We start from the raw sequence: 16962 nt of genomic DNA on the forward strand, positions 1-16962 counted from the left end.
ACCAGTCTTTCTACCAGCATGTGACCAGAGCTGTTCCCTCTGTCCTCCAAGGTGTCCTCCACCAGCTCCTTGCTCTAAGCTGGCTCAGCTCACTGACCTTACAAGGAGGAAGCATTTTGCTGAACTAGCCCCAGATTTCCAAGTCAGGAATGGGCAGGGCAGGACATTCCCTCTTTTACTAGCAGAATTTTCCAGGCAGGAGTTCACCTGCAAGCAACTGGTTGTACAATTCATTTTATTAATGTGATGCTATACACTCAAAATGAAAGTGATTCACACAAGACAAATGAATCTTCCATTCATTTATTCACATTTTCCATGGATTTTTGTACATGTCCGCAGTGTATCAGAACTAATGAAAACATTAACATACACATTATGTAAAACTTAAGTATCCACTGAAAATTCAGAGCATTTTGAAATCTACTAACAATTCATCACATTCAGCATCTTCATTGGATTTAGACTAGCTCATGCCACTTTAAATTGTTTAATGTCAGTCAATTTCTGCACACAGGCACCAGCTACAAAATTTTATCAAATGCAAATAAGTTAAGGCATCAGAAAGGAAGTCTTTAACGACAGTTTAAATGTTACAGTGCTGCAAAGGGAGCTGAACTTCAGTTTTAATGGCAAAGCAAACCTCCTGATTGGTTTATTTTCTACAGTATGTTCATTTGAACTATAAATTTAATATAAATTTTCACATCCATCAACCAAAAGGCCTTAAGAGGAACACAGTGCTGCCCTCCCAAATAGATAACTTTGAATACATTACCAAAAAAAAAAAACCAAAACCAAAGGAACCTCCCAAAAAACTAAACCTTGCATACTGCAATTTAGTATTTTAAAATAAAATTCAAGCCAACTGAAATAATCTCCCTTAGAAATTATTCTGAGAATTAAAAGAAGTAGAGATGTTTATTTTCCAGCTGAAACTTCAAAATTAGAGGAGAAGGAATGGATAAGACACTCCAACATCTACATACAGCTGGAACAACGAAGGCATTAATGCAAATTGGGGCAGAAACCTGCATCTTTCAGATCAAGATCAGGTGTCTGATATTCAGCTGTTAAATACATCACCAAGACACAGGAATACCTCCTTGAGTTGGAATTCTGGTCAAAATTCTTTCCTTGGATAGCATGTGCCAGTTTGTTTGAAGGCAGCAGTACACTGATGTCTGTGCCCTCCATTAAATTTGCTTTTTCATTTAAGGCCTTTATTTCTATTTAACAATCTCTGGCCTTTTACAGCATTTCTGTACTTTAGTATTTCTTAAATAGAAACTGAAGCATCATCAAAAATTTCTAACAGTGCTGGAAAAGGGCTGTGCTTTATACCTGAGCACCAAGTTTGTCTGTGTGACTAACTTTTCCTGCTTCATAGTCCACATAATGGTATGGTCACCATGAATTGATACTGATTAAAATGTGCTGTGCAGGGAAGTTCTTCCCTGTTCTTCTAGAGACAATTTTCTCCATGGAAAATGTTCAAAATCGCATGTTTATGCATATATTTGACATTCTAATGAAGGTGACATCCCATTTTATTATCTTCCCCTGGCTCTACTGATTAAGTACACGCACAGAAGAATTCAGGTGTTACTTGCTACAATGGCTAGGGTAAGGTTTAATTCTTTCCAGCACAATTTATTATTCTTCTACTTATTTTTCCATTCACTCTGTGCCCTCTGCTTGGAAACAAGCCAGAGATGTACTGTCAGAATTGGGCCACATCCATATGTGCAAAACCCCACAACTGCCCCTCTTCAGAGGCAAAGCATAAGGAAAAAAGCATTAAGTTCATTTTGTTGGTCCACGTTTCTAAGGATGAAGGAACAGTTCCAAATCCATGAGCTTTTGGAAGTAAGCAAAGACAAGGCCAAGCTTTTATAGACAGAGCTGTTCTTTATGGGATGTACAAGCAGAGCTCGGTCTATAAACCTTTCTGTACAGAGACAGGGTTAAGACACTACAGTCAAAAAGACAATGCAAAATTAACTGAGCCCTTAGACCACAGCCTGGACTAAACTGTTAGGCAGCATTCTGCTTTTCATTCATACACATTTAGACACATCTGTCAGCTTTGGGCCTCCAATTTAGGTAGCAGCAAGATTTTTTTTTAAAAAAACATCTTATTTTGAGGAAAGAAATGTCACTGACTTTTAATGTTTTAAGTACTTAGCCAGATGCAAAAACAAACCCCAAAAGGCACCAGTTTATTTTTCAAATACCTCAAATGGCATCTAAGCTCCCTTCACACCTCCAGTGTTAAAAATGCAATTCTTGTACATTAAGCATGGCTGAAATGTGAGCAAAGGCCTTTGTTTTGGAACTTTGGTCAACAGGGCTTTAGATAAAATCAAGATTTTCCTCCTTTTAATGAAGAGGGGAAAGAAAGGCCATAACCTGAATTGTGCAGTGAATTAGGCCTAGAGACAGCCATTTGCTCCCCCCTAGAGCAGGGGTGCAGGTGAGATGTGCTGCACCTCATCAAATGGTGTTATTCCTTGTTCCCTGCCCATAGGATGCCACTGTGCTGGATTTACAGGTCCCCTATATGAATTGTGTCACACTGACTTTCATTAGGAAAGGGGTTTTTCCTCTGTGTCACATTAGCCAGAGGCAAAACAGCATGTTTGTTCCATCTTGCCAGAGCTGGTCAGTGTGACACATCTGAGAGCAGTTCAAGTTTCATATTAACATCAAGCTCTTGGAGAAGTCCCAGAGTTGGAAGCAAAGTAGAAAAAGTTACTAGGGAAGGATTTTCCAACGAACATTTGAAGAAAAGAAAAGGATTAAACCACCAAACACAGTCTGACAAAGTTGAGAGCGAAACCAAGACCAGAATGAATGTTCTGATCCCCAAGTTATTGCCACCAGGTTAATGTTATTACAGCTGAAAACTATGTTTACAAATTACCCCATGCTCCCCACATGCAACAGAAAGCTTCTGCCAAAGCTGCACTCTGCTGCTTTTACTTAATGCAGTGCAGCATAGCATTTTTATCACATGGAAAAATACATACTGACACGCACCCTTGTGCATGTGTCTCCTGGCAAGGGCCACAGGCAACAGAAAGGTCTTTACAAGTCCTGAAGTTTGTTGGTGGGAAGAGCTCTCTTCAGCAGAGTACCAGAAGCAGGACCAATGCAGCACGTCCAGCTCTGCCTCGACTGGGTTTCGGAACTAGGGACAAACACCTCGGAAGGACCTTGTGGAAGTGCAACCCTTTGCCTCTGACCTGCCAGAAGCCAGGGGATGCCAGCATGTCCAAGATAAAACTGTCTTCCAGTTGTCTGCTTGTACTATATTGCACATTATTTGCTTGTTGCTACAGTAAGAACAGAACTGATAGTTCCTCTGAAGGAACCACTACTGTCAAGAAGACTACGCAAGCAAATTCTCTTTTAAATATCTGCAGTCTCTGAGTCCTGAAAGCACATTGAGTCTGCAAGGGTACAGACCCAGCACAATGGAGTTCATCACTGGTGGGGTGCAGTCATGTCACCGAGTCTAAAAAGTCAAGTCTCACCAGAATACAACAGACCAATTAAAAATCTGTGGTCTTGAAACAGTTGCAACAGGTAAACTTGAACAGACTCCCTTCCCAAAACAGGAGGCGGTTGCATTGTATTACAGTCTGTGAGGAAGCTCTGGTACCATGATTTTGTACTCAGATTTCTGTCCATTTGGTTGACCGGTGCTAAAAACATATGCTTGGATTTACATCCATGTGCTTTATCCAGAAGAGGTCCTGCATTTAGGTACTGAAAATGAGGGAGCACAGTCCAACACTTGTGTTCTATTAAAGCTTTTATTAGCTAGTTTAGCTTTTCCTCACATCATTTTTCCAAAATTCCTATAACAGTTCTTAATATCAGAGTAAAGAAATGTTCAAGTGAAGTTAGGGAAGAAAAAAAGAGCAGCAGCAGTTTGGCAATAATTCCACAAATTATGGACTGCAACTTATTTAAGCCTCCTTTTTCTCCAGTAAGATTTTGTGCAACTCATCTGCATCCTCACTTGTTTTCACTCTTATCAGCATAGTGACAGGAACAGCTGGATTCTTCTCATCGATCGGTGGGTTAGGAACACAAACTATAAGAACATTATTTTTTCCGGTTCTTGTACATGGCATCTTAGGTGGAATGAGAACATTCAACAGTATATTTCCTGCATTTGAGAAGAGGAAAAAACGATGATTAGCCATGTTTTAGCTTTTACTGCAATACAGTGTTAGTATAGGTACTAATTATAGATTTAGAGTGGTGTTCAGAAGGAAGGCAATTCACAAACATCATGTATGTTTGTCTTCTTCTTCCCTAAGCATCTGTTCATGGCCATTTTTCTCAGATTTCTCTCCTCACTAGAAATGAGAAAATCTCTGCAAATACTGCATCCTCCTTTTTTAAATGGAGGAACCTGAATATCAAATGACAGCAGGGACACACAGGAGAAAGGGAAGGGGATAAGGGAGAAGCAGCAAATGAGGAATCCAGTCACAGTGCTTAGTATATGCCAAGTTACTCATTCTGACCACCAGACGCAGTTCATATGCAGAAGCAAAATGTTCTGATACAGACAGACATGTTAATCTGGACAAACCAGGGTAAAACAGGTACTTGTATTGCCAAACATACACCATAACCTTTTACTTCTTGCACTGCTTCCTGTGCTCTCTTTTGTAATGCTCACTAGAGGCATCCAAGTGTTTGTCAGTATTCTAAATGATTTAAGGAAAAAAAAAAGTAGAAAGGATTTCACTAATTGTATCTGTTAATGCTGTGTAAAAAAAGACCAAAAAAATCCTAATGCTTAGCAAGGAATTTTGACATCAAGACTTGTTATTGGGACAAATGTACTTACCTAAATTTGTATCTGCTCGTACTAAGAGTTGAGTTTTTTCATTTCCTGCTGGTTTTAAATGTAATGTTCCTACACCTTTTTCTTTAAATTCATTATCCTTTTTGTAGAACAGTTTGCACCTGGGGAGAAAAAATAAATCCCAAATCCTTGTTCACGCAGTCCTGTAGTGATGAAATACTAAGATATCCCCCAGATACATGGATCCATCTGACTCACAGTAACAATAATCAGGGTTTAACATGCTGTGAGTAACCTAAATCTTTATTATGCTTGACCTTGTTTCATGTGCTAATGGACAGCACTTCCAGATCAAAGAGAAAGTGAATTCTTTCTTTCAGTTTTGAAATGATAAATGTATTACTTTCAGGGAAAAGTAAAAGGCACAGCAACCTCTACCCAGAGTCTGTTAGGAGCAATAAATGTAGGCTACTTTTAAAAAACACTTATTATAAAGCCATAAGAACTTGCTGTATCATTCTGAAGTTATAATAGAACTTTAACATACAATTTATAAACATTTTTAAGTGAAGCTCTAATAAACCTAAAGCCATTTTAAAAAAGTAGCACACACTTTCCTTCAGATACAGCTAATGGCTTTTTGTAGCAGGAAAAATTCTGTGCTGAGTGTCAAGCACTTGAGACTTGGACTACTGAACATACTTTGAAAAATTGCTTCTAGTAAAGCCAGTTTCATTTTGGGCTTAAAAGCACAACTTGTTTACTTCTTTATTATATAATAATCAGCATTTTCCAACTGAAGAGTCTTATTTTAAGCTATGCAAATCCACCGGAGGTGGATTTTCCAGCAGTACTGTATAAAATTTCTGTGGTAAAGGCCTAAGGTCCTGAAATTTAACTGTACAAAACCTGATGAAGGCAGAAACATCTCAACTTGTAAAAAAGCTGATCATATGTACAACACAAACTATTAGAGTTGTGTCCAAGATACAGAAGCATTTTAGTAAGATCCTACACACTCCTGCCTGTAATTAAATTTTTTTACAAGTTCATATTCTATGTGGATTCCTAACAAGCTTTATAATTAGGAAGTCAGGAACATGTTGTTAATTAGCCACTGCAGTGGTGAAGAACAGCAATATGCAGGTATTAATTTTATTTTCCAAGTTAAAGTCACTTACTTCTTTGAATAGAAAGCATCATCTTCTTTTACTTCATTAACAATGACTTTTGGTGGCTCTTCTTCCTCTTCTTCCCCTCCTTTAAAACGAAAGTTTTAATACGTTAATGTTGTGAGCACAGATTTTGGCACTGTATTGGAAGTCCCTTATGCCCACCATGGTTGGCATGGACACATGGCTGGTCAGTGACAGTCAGAACACCTTTCAGTCCATGTGTACTCTGCAGCAGCTTCAGCTACAGAAAAAAAGGGTTATTTGCTTTTCATTCAGCTCTTAAAGCAACTTCATCCTCATCTTCAGTTTAAGTGGGATGAAAATACCCAATCCATACCAAACAATCAAATGGCAGCAATATAAAGCTTAGTAAATTAAAAGCTTCTGCTTGAACAGAAAGAGTTTTCACATTTCAAAGAGTATGCTCCACAAATGGATTCAAGTAAGAGCCAGGTTTAATTTGGGGGAACGGAATTAGCTGCAGAATGACAGATAAGAGAGAGTGGCAGATTATGCCTTTCCAGCCCCTCAGCTACCAGGATTTCTATCAGCCTATTGTATCCAGCACAGGCAAAGAGCAGAGTAAAGCAGGGACTATGTAACTTTGTTGGCCTCCTTACAATCTATTAAATAAAATGGACTAAACTGTTCTGTATCTCATGATTTTTACTGCAGGGATCTCTTGATAAACCTACGAGGAAAAGTATTGAGAAGTCCAGGAGGTTCAAAGGTGAATCTATTAGCGGCTTTAAATTTCACCAACTCAAGTCCTGTCCTCAGATAAAGGATTATATTATATAGAGTATAAATCTGATAAAAGTATACGTAAGTCCTGATAAACACATACTTTTGGTATTGCTTACATAAGGCTGAGTTCTCCAGATTAGGGGTGTAATACTGCACAAATTCAAGGATGATGATGATCACAGAATACAGAGTTTCCTGAGTTGGAAAGGACCCACGAGGATCATTGAGTCCAACTCCTGGCCCTGCCCAGAACACCCCAACAATCCCATCCTGTGCCTGAGAGTGCTATCCAAACGCTCCTGGAGCTCTGGCAGCCTTGGGGCTCTGACCATTCCCTGGGGAACCCGTTCAGTGCCCGACACTCTGTGGGGGAAGAACCTTTCCCTGACACCCAACCTACATCTCCCCTGACATTACACCATGCCATCTCAATGAACTTAACATTGCATTTTCTTAGTATTCTTAAGTCACATATGCTCAGAGTTGACCATTAAAATAACTATAAATACATAGAATTTACCTTTGTCATCACTATTGCCACTGTCTGTCTGGGCTTCCAGTAAACTGGTGGGTGCTGCAGTGACAGACTTAGCTTGGTTTGCATCTTTTCCAAACAAACCTGAATTCCCAGGAGAAAATGAGAAACTACTAAGTGTTCCTGAACCAAGGGAACCCAAAACAGAACTGTCACCACTCTTGCCAAAATTCAACGAGACAGTTGATGTAGCTCCTAACAATGGGTCTCTTTTTTCTGATGCAGCTTCAGGTTTTTTGTCTGAGGTATCCTCAGTTTTGTTGTTAAACAAAAATGTGGAGCCTTGCTGGAGCTTTGAACTCCCGAACACAGGAACAGCCCGCGGGCCAGGGGTCTTGCTGCTTTCATTCTCGGAGCCGCTGTCACTGCTGCCTCCATGCTGCTGCTCAATGCTGGCCAAATACTGCTCGTAGTCCCTGAAGATGGGGGTCAGGTCGCACAGGGGGTTGGTGTTAACATGCTTCACGATCCAGTCACGCACAGAGCAGTTGAGGGCAGCCAGCTGTTTGTGGTAGGTGCCAGAGCCATGGGCGGAGCTCAGGGCGCTGCCAGATGAGCCGGGCTGGCTGCCACCGTTGGCTCTCGGGCTCACGGTGCTTTTCTCAGCAAACACTGTGGCACTGGGACCATTTGACACTGGGGATCCTGTTACAAGAAAAATCACAGAATTATAGGGTGTCCTGAGCTGGGAGAGACCCACCAGGATCACTGAGTCCAGCTCCTGGCCCTGCACAGACACCCCAACAATCCCACCCTGTGCATCCCTGGGAGCGTTGTCCAAACACTCCTGGAGCTCTGGCAGCTTTGGGGCTGTGACCATTCCCTGGGGAGCCTGTTCAGTGCCCCACACCCTCTGGGGGAAAAGCCTCTCCGTGACAGCCAACTTAACTTGTTTGGTTAATAAGCTCTGGTTTAAAAAAAAAAAAAAAACCACAACAAAACAACAGAGATGCCTTGCTGACTCAGTGAGAAATATGGCTTAGAAATTTTTTTTTTTTAATCCAGAAAGCACAGCTCTCTTAAAAGCCTAACTAACATGCTCAATATTTCTTAATCAAATCATTCATCCTTACTCAGCTGAGCTCCTTCTTTTGGGTCACCACACTGTGCCCCAGCTACTGCCATGCTGGTGAGCAGACCCAAGTTTTAATTTAGACAAGCAAGTTAGGGACACACAAAGTAGATGGAGCACACTGGTGTATGATAAAAATCCAAAGACATCTTGTACAGAACATTAAAAAGTATGTGTTTTATAGATTGCCAAAAATATAACAACTTCAGCAAGCTGTAACACTTATTAAATCAAAATACTCAACTTATCTCTTGCCATTTGTGCTTTAAACCACCCTGAGTGAACTAGCCCATAATTTTACAAGTTTTTGAGCACTTCTGTATAAAAACCCTAAGAAGTAAAGCAGAAAAATTCTCATTGAATATTTCAGTTTCCCTTAATTTATTCTAGCTCACTGAAGTCTAAGTTACTGTGAAGTTCAAACTCCACCATTTCTATTCTATGGCATGGTGACTCCAAAATTCTGTGGTGGCAGGGTTAACATTTCTGCATCACCAGCACAAGGGGACAGAACTACTATTCCTCAGGGAATTCCAAAGCACGAGAGCTCAGCATGCCAAAGTACTTCAGATGTCTTAAAATGTAGGTATAACAGTAACAGATAAAATTTTAGTAAGACTGTCTGCAACATCAGATGTACAAGGAAAAAAAGATGAAGACTTTAGCTATGCAACACATATTTTTTGTTTAAATTCAAAGAATTGGGACATGTTACCAGATGCTTTATACCTTTTACAGCCAGTGCCTTCCATTTCCATCTGTGCCTAGAAAACTTACCTCCAGTATTAGAAACCTGAGTTTAGCTGCCACCTCTTTAAATTGCATGCGTGTCAAAACTTGTCCCTCCAGCACTCTAAAATAGTAAGAAATCTTACAGAGGTATAAAGTCCCAAAACCTTAAAACACAACTATAAGATGGTCTAAATTTTGTTTTTTCACTACTAAAAAACCCTACAAATTTTATGACTGAAGGTGTTGATAAATATAGATGCTTATTTAAAACTTACCAAATGCTGATTGTGTTTCAGAGGTGCTCTTCAAACTGCTGAAAGGAGGAGTACTGGAGACACTACTGCTTCCATTAGACAGCCCTTCCAAAGGCTTTATCCCTGCACCATTCCCAAATCCACTGAAGCCACCTCCTCCTTTTCCAGAAGGCAATATAAAGCCTTTAAACCCTTTAAAAGCTCCTCCACTTTCAGACTGGGGAGAGAAAAAAAGAGACAACCAGCTACATACATCTCCACACAAATTTTATCCCCACTTAATATTCCTGATATCCTTGGTTTATTTTTCCCTAGTTCAGCATGTCATTCCATGCGTGACTGTGTCAGCTATGCAAACACAAACAAAATTAACAGCTTCCTTATGACACACACTGCTACTGTTTTTAAAAGACTCAGATGTTTGGTATGAAAATAAACTGGCCTAGGATGTGGATACATGGAAGTTGTTCAGAGTGGATGTTCGACTACCTGTCAGACATTCACAGCATCTTGTTTTCTTTAAGTAATTACACGGGATTATATAATTTCAGGTTTATTTTCAACTACTTTTAGCATTTACAATGGCAATCAAGAGCCCAACACTTTAATCCACTCATCACTCTGCATTCACCTATGAAACCTCTTGTGATTTACCCAAAGTATTCTGTGACTGATGGAAGATGCAAAGACAGACTGTATTTGACCACAAAATATCTCTCTACAACCCTTTCGTTACCCAGTTCTGATCACTGTCTTTGAAACCATATTATTTTATGATATGGTTTCTTACATGTTTCTAAATGACAAAGTATTATTAACACAATATAACATAACATAAATAAAGCACTGCAACTTTTAGGTCTTCGGAGGTAATGAACTTTTACTACTGGAAGTGAACTTTCAGTGTCTCTGGAAAGTCATCAGAGAACTGCTTCCGAGTTTCATCTGCTTTTGCCATTGAAGAGACAGCAAAGCTTGTAAATTTTAGGCTGTATTCCAGTATCTGATCTTGTGGTTATGGGTCTCCTTGTGTCCTTTTGTGCTATCTTTTCCAGTGCAGTTCTCTGCTTCTCATTCCTAGGTAGGTGTTTTTATTGTGTTTCTCTCTGATCAGTACCACCTTTCTCTCTAGACTCTGGACCAGTTAAACTGTCCTGTGCTGTCTTTTCCACTGCAGCATTCTGCTTGCCCCATGTAGGAACGTTAGTAAGTTTCTTCACCTTTCTGTAAATATTTCACAGGTTTCTTAAGCAACTTCAGCTGTCCTATCATCTCTTCTGCGTTTTAGACTTTATCCAGCCTGTTGTCCTAGTTTTGGCTGGCATAGATTTAATTTTCTCCCTAGTAGCTGGTACAGTGGTGCGGTTTGGATTCAGGGTAAGAAGAATGTTGACAACACAAGGATGTTTTAGTTGGTGCTGAGCAGTGCTCACTGCAATCAAGGACTTCTCAGTGTCTCCTACTCTGCTAGTGAGCAGGACAAGGAGCTGAAAGGGAGCATGGCCAGGACAGTGCCTTGAGCACAGAATGTCATGGCCAGCACAGAAACTGGGAGAAGGGGGGGCTGGGAGCAGCTAATTGCTGCCTGGGGATGGGATGAGGTCAGTGGGTAGTGAGAAACTGTCCTGTGCATCACTGCTTTTTCTTGGTGTTTATTTCATTCTCTTTTTGTTGGTTCCCTCATCATCATTATATTTCAATCACTAAGCTGTTCTTATCTCAACCCAGGGGTTTTATCCTTTTTTCCAATTCTCCTCCTCATCCCACTAGGAGGAAGAGTGAGGGGCTGCATGGTCCTTAGCTGTCAGCTGGGGTTAAAGTACACCAGCCTTTCTACCAGCTCTAACAGCCTGCTCCCAGTCTTCTGACTACTTCTACAACCCATCTGGTCCCATTCCTCATTCTGTTCTGTTTTTCCTATTCCATTTGCCCCTGAATCTCTCCTGCTCAAGATGTAGTTTATGTTTTGCATCACCTCTTTCCAGTACAATTCTTTATTTAACTGTATTCTCTACCACATTTGTGGCTAAAACTACTCAAGGCATTAGTGGGCTAAGACAGCTTCCTCATTTACAGTGCTTGGACTGCAGAAGGAAAATCAAAAGCATAGGAGAAGGCTGTCTAGATATGCCTAGTCCCATCCAATCCTAAAGCAGTCTGTAACAGGTAAAGCCCCAAGCCTATTTCTAACATGATGCATACCCTGTTCAAAGGATGTCTGGGAAAAATATATATACAACAAAGCATTTGTCAAGGATTTCTGAAAGGACAATTGGACTGGACTTGGTTAGTGCTTTCACAGTGAATAAACCTGTAACAAAGGCCAACCTCCTTTCAATTTTCCATTTTTTACTGCAAAGAGCAGATGGCACTAAAGCTCTTGACAGGGAGGGAGAAAAAAATGTAGCAGCATTCTTAGCAAGACATGTTTTTCCTTCTCAGAGCAGCTTAGTATTTGTTTACTATTATAGCTTTTGAGACATCCCCCAGCCCTCCAGTATGGATAACTAATAGCTTTGCATTTCCATACTTCCATCTCCACAAAAAATTGAAGTAAAGCAGTAAAAATGCTGTTTTACCCATCTGCAAACTATACTGTGTCTGAAGCACTCAATGGTTTTACTTCAAAAATGTGCAAGAACATCCTCCTCACCCAGTCAAACTAGTATTTTTTTGCCTTAGCCTTATTCTTAGCATGGAACAGTAAAGCCAAAGTTCACATGCACATATGAGCTGGTGAGTTGAAATGATAACTTCATTCAGCATCACTACAAACCCAAGGAAGTAAAAACCTGAGCATCATGTTGTATTTTGTAACTGAGCAAAACTCCAGCACTCATGTTCAGTGACTACATTACCTCTGACCCAACATTTCGACGCTTTGCTTTTTTGATAGCTCTGTTCTTCAGGACCTCTTCACTTGCCACAGAGAATGTTCCCACCTTGAAGAGGAAGGCATGGAATCATTAGTGGAATACTCAAAACGCACAACATGAATGGATGGCTGAGATCACGTTTAGAACACAGCTCTAACACTGCTACCAAACAAACAAGGGAAGAAGTAGAAAACCAACCCACTCCAAAAATACAGCACTGACGTTAGCTTGCCAGCTACCTGAGCATGAGCTGATACTTGGAAAACTCTTTCTGGTTCTGCACTACGTTTCTCTTTGTGCTATCTCCATTTTATTACAACAAATAATGTAAGTTTTGCTTTGCTTTTTTAAAACACAGCTCTAAGCTCTCTCTGCTGAAGGGAATCTGTCAGTAATGCAGTTTGGAGCAGATATATGGAGATGTGCACTCTAAGGCAACCTCCAGCAGCCTGCTGCAGTTCAAACACTAGCAAAGACAGCTAATGGCTCAGTACCACCCCGCAATAAATGAGGAAATTAAGTTTTCTTGTATTCAAATTCCTAGAAGAGTCAGTTTTCTTTCTTACATTTACAGGCCTAAGCATTTAAAACTTTTAGTCAGACAAAAATTAAACCAGTTTGTTTAAACATGAGCCATAAGGAAGTGTGAGACATTAAAGGTGAAAATTTCTTTTTAGAATCAGGTGAAACATACGACTTGAACTACTTGCCTAATTCCTCTGGCTGTGTGGGGCCATTCAGCTAAAATTCACATAGTTCTGAAATTAACTATTACTGACCTCAAAAAAAGTACTGGAGGCATACAAAGCATTTACCTCCACAAATCAAATCTGCTTTTCCTGTCAATTCACTAAATACCTAGCACACATCTGAAGAGTCCAAAAGCATTTTAACAAGCCTAGGGCTCCCTCTAGAAAAATGAAGTTTCTTTTCCCAGAACCACTAATGAAATTTTAACTCTTAAAAGCTGCTTTGCTATACGGTCTGCATAATTGGATGCTTTATAAAACTGATTTCTAAAAATCCACTTCTATAAAATTATCTTTAATTGCTACACATTTAACCAGTTCTACTGTAGGTTTTACTCACAAAATACAGAGTAAATGTAAACAACTACTCTACTACCTGCAGGGGTGTGTAGGGGGGGACCTAATGTGTATTTTACCTCTTCAGCTTCATCCTCCTGGTCCCAGTTTCGGTCAGTCAGTTCCTTCTCTGCAATTCTTTTTGCCATTTTTCCACACCTGTGTGGAAGAAAGAATTGCACAGAAATTAAATTCTAAGTAGTAGTGATCTTCAATTTGTATTCTTAGAACTGCAGGAACTGCAGTTCATGTAGAAGCAGGTCAAGATTGGAAGGACAATTGAAAACCAAGTGCTGTGGCAAAAACAATCAGCAGCACTTAAGATTTAGGTTGTGGTGATCAGCCATACTCAATCCCATATTCAATCTTTAATTAAAGCAACAATAGAAATGCACAGTTATGGGATAAATTTTCTTCAGCAGCTAGAAAAATTCCTTTCAAAATCGTAACTCACTCTCATTCTGAAGGGCTACAAAGACCCTGAAGCCGTGGTTAAAACATTCCATATTCCACTGCACATTGCTGCCTCAGGATACCCATGTAAGCAGCAAGAAAAAAGTAATTTGCTTTACAACATCTAAATAAATACTAATGAGGACCTGCTGAATCAACTCAGCAGAGAGCTTAGTTAAGACTGAAGACAATGCTCTCCTTTAAAAAACTGGATTGGTAGGCCATTACTAATTTGAAAAAAATTACTAATAAATGAGATTGGCTTTCCTACAAAGGACACATAAGTCATGCCATGATTTTAAAGCAATTACAGTAACCAGAAAAATCAACATTTTTCTGGTTATCTCTGCGATGTAAAGCAAAACCAGCTTTGCAAAAGGAATGTCTCCAACTGTTCTGAGTCCCATTTTACTAAAGTACAACTTATGAGCTGTGGATAAAACCAAAGAAAGAAAACATGATAGTTTGAGTCAATCTAAAAAAACTAGCAAGAAATCACACTATTGGAATTTTATGGGAAAAATGAGGTTTTTTACTAACTATGGTTAAATCTTGACACTAAATATGAAAACTTTCCAAAGGAAATATGTAGTTCTATTGCAATTTAAATCTCAAGCAAGCACAAATATTAAAACTCTTCCAAACCCCTCCCCAGGTTTGTGATTAAGACCAGAAAAAAGAAAAAAAAAATCCACAAATAGCTGAATTTCAGAGTCAGAAATTGTAACAATATATTGTTATAGGCTATCTTGTTTATATGTTGAAATGTTTTAGAACAGTAAATCCAGCAGTACAGCAGTTCTGGAGATCACACATCCAAGTCCTGAATTTTGTCTGACACACATCACAAATAAGGTCAGGTTACTAGAGTTTCTGGAAGCAGAGGGACAAAGATTAGCCTGTGTATACATATTTAAATGCCCTAATCTACACTGTCCTGAAAGTAGACATCCTTGCTTGACCCCTGGGAGACTATTTCAATCTAACCATTGAAAAACTAAAAAATAAGCTATTTTAAAGTCACCTTTATTTAAATTATTGTTTAACTATTTTTATACAGGATGTATTGTATTATGTAATACATTTTAATTTCAATTTTAAATTTATAATAAATAAAAGTATTCTGCATATATAGTCTGCATATATTCACATTATGTACACAAAAAATGTATTATCTTGATTATTACATCAAATATTTGAGTTATTAGGAGCACATTAACTACAAAGCCTGTCCCCCACCTAAAGAGGGAAAACCTTGTCGACCTGGGCTCCAGGTTCTCTGCACCCACCTGTGTTTACACAGTTTCTCTTCAAAAGCACTGCAGAGGACCTAACATGAATCGCACAGAGAACCTGAAGTGTATTCTATTCCGTGAAACAAGAACCGACACAAACCTACATCTGGCTTGGTGCTCACCAACTTCACGAGGTTTCAGGAGCACGTGTTCTGAACAGGCTGAGATAGAAGTATTTTGAGAAACGTATTAAAGAAACACAGAATATCCTGAGTTGGGAGGGACCTACAAGGATCATCGAGTCCAACCTCTGGCCCTGCACAGACACCCCAACAATCCCACCCTGTGCATCCCTGGGAGCGTTGTCCAAACACTCCTGGAGCTCTGGCAGCCTTGGGGCTGTGACCATTCCCTGGGGAGCCTGTTCAGTGCTCCACACCCTCTGGGGGAAGAACCTTTCCCTGATATCCAGCCTAACTCTTGTTCGATTAACAAGCTCTTCTTGTTTAAAAATAACACAACACAGATACTTTGCTGACCTACAGAGATCCGCCCAGGAGCTTCTCTGCCCTATTTAACGCAGCCGCTCGCAAGCGAGGCTTAGCTGGAGGTTTGCAGAGGGCAGCATCACCTGCACACAGAGGGGCCGGGCCCCGGCGGTGTCGCCGCAGGCCCTGGCGGGAGGAAGCGGAAGCCGGATGCCGCCGGGGCCACCCCGTGCCCCCGTCCCCGCGGAGCTGCCGTTCCGCTTTGACTCCCGGCTCCGCTCCCTCCGTCCCGGGGACACTGCGCGTTCCTCGCCCACCTCACAGACCCATCCGCGCGTTCCGAACCCTACAAACCCGCACGGGTGCGACTCTCCTCCGAAAGCCCGCCGCGGCCCCGCTCCCTCCATCCCCACCCCGCACCCCCGTGCGCGGCTCCCGCTCGTGCCCGCTCACCCCTCACACCCCCGGCGGGTGGGACCCACGGGTCTCACTCACTGGCTCGGGCGGGCGGTTCTCTCCCGCCGCGCTGCGCTGCGTTGCGGGGCCGACGCTGCGGCGGGCGGGCGGCGGGGTCTCCTCGCAGGCTGCGCGGCCCCGAGGCGCGCTCAGCATCCCCCGCTGTGCCCCCGCTGTGCCCCCGCTGCTGCCCGGCGCGGCCGCTCTCTCTGTGTCCGCCGGGAGACCGGGCTCGGCGAGGCCCAAGCCGGCAACGCCGCGTCCGCCACCGTCCCGCTCCCGCCCGCACTGCGCGTGCGCCCGGCGGGGGCTGCGGGGCGGGGCGGGGCGGGGCGGGGCCGGGCCCTGCAGTACCGCCGGCAGCCGCGGGCGGCGCCCCCGAGGCCGCTGCGAGGGAAGGGGGCCCCCGCCGCGTCCTGAGTCACGTGACTTCCGGCGCGAGCCGCGGTTTTCGCGAACTGTCCCGAAATCGTCGGGAAAAACAAACCCTTGGCGTCGTCTGTAAGCCAGTCGGGCATTGCTTTATCCCTGGCCAGGAACCTCTTGCGGGCGCCCGACAACATTTCGGCCTTCACGCAGAAGCTGATAAAAAGCTTTCTCAGCTATTTATACTTTTTTATCAAATTAACGTTCGCTGGTTCTAAATTATATAATTCATCGTTTCCAAGACGGGAGGCGCCTCAGGGCGGCTGAGGGGCGGCCGTGCCCTGGGTGGTCACGGACCGTCCTGCTGTTTCCCCCGCTTCCTCTTCCCTGCCGCCGCTTCACTTTTCTCGTTAATTTTTAATCGGTTGTTTCAATTAACCATAATCAGGATATTAATTGTAAGCAGTGTTCTAGTGTGTGCACTAGACCTGTAGAAAAGCATAGTTCAGAAACCTTCTAAGTGGTGGCTTGTTCCGATGACTATGGGAAATGCTTTCGCGACAGGGTGGGAGGCACCCGGAGCCGGGGGTGATGCCCAACTCTCTTGGTCCTGCATGCTGGAAATAAAGATGGTGATTTTGTCCCAGCGGGGGGCAG

At 41.9% G+C, this 16962-nt stretch overlaps 1 protein-coding gene across 2 annotated transcripts; it reads right to left on the minus strand.

The window, feature by feature from the left end:
- Window positions 1-287: 287 nt before the first annotated feature.
- Window positions 288-16224, minus strand: NUP50 (nucleoporin 50). Of its 2 annotated transcripts, none has more exons than XM_014880309.2 (8): window positions 15979-16224; window positions 13388-13466; window positions 12205-12288; window positions 9368-9563; window positions 7274-7933; window positions 6013-6091; window positions 4874-4992; window positions 288-4180 (listed from the first exon to the last, which is right to left on the minus strand). In XM_014880309.2, the coding sequence occupies exons 2-8, from the start codon at window positions 13454-13456 to the stop codon at window positions 3978-3980; spliced, it is 1410 nt and encodes a 469-aa protein (XP_014735795.1). In that variant the 5' UTR covers window positions 13457-13466; window positions 15979-16224; the 3' UTR covers window positions 288-3977. The 2 variants fall into 2 exon arrangements, with proteins under 2 accessions (XP_014735795.1, XP_088020999.1); XM_088164873.1 differs by having other exon boundaries at window positions 15937-16212.
- Window positions 16225-16962: the final 738 nt, after the last annotated feature.

This window comes from Sturnus vulgaris, chromosome 5, assembly GCF_052056855.1.
Source record: "Sturnus vulgaris isolate bStuVul1 chromosome 5, bStuVul1.hap1, whole genome shotgun sequence".
Taxonomy (NCBI): Eukaryota; Metazoa; Chordata; class Aves; order Passeriformes; family Sturnidae; genus Sturnus; species Sturnus vulgaris.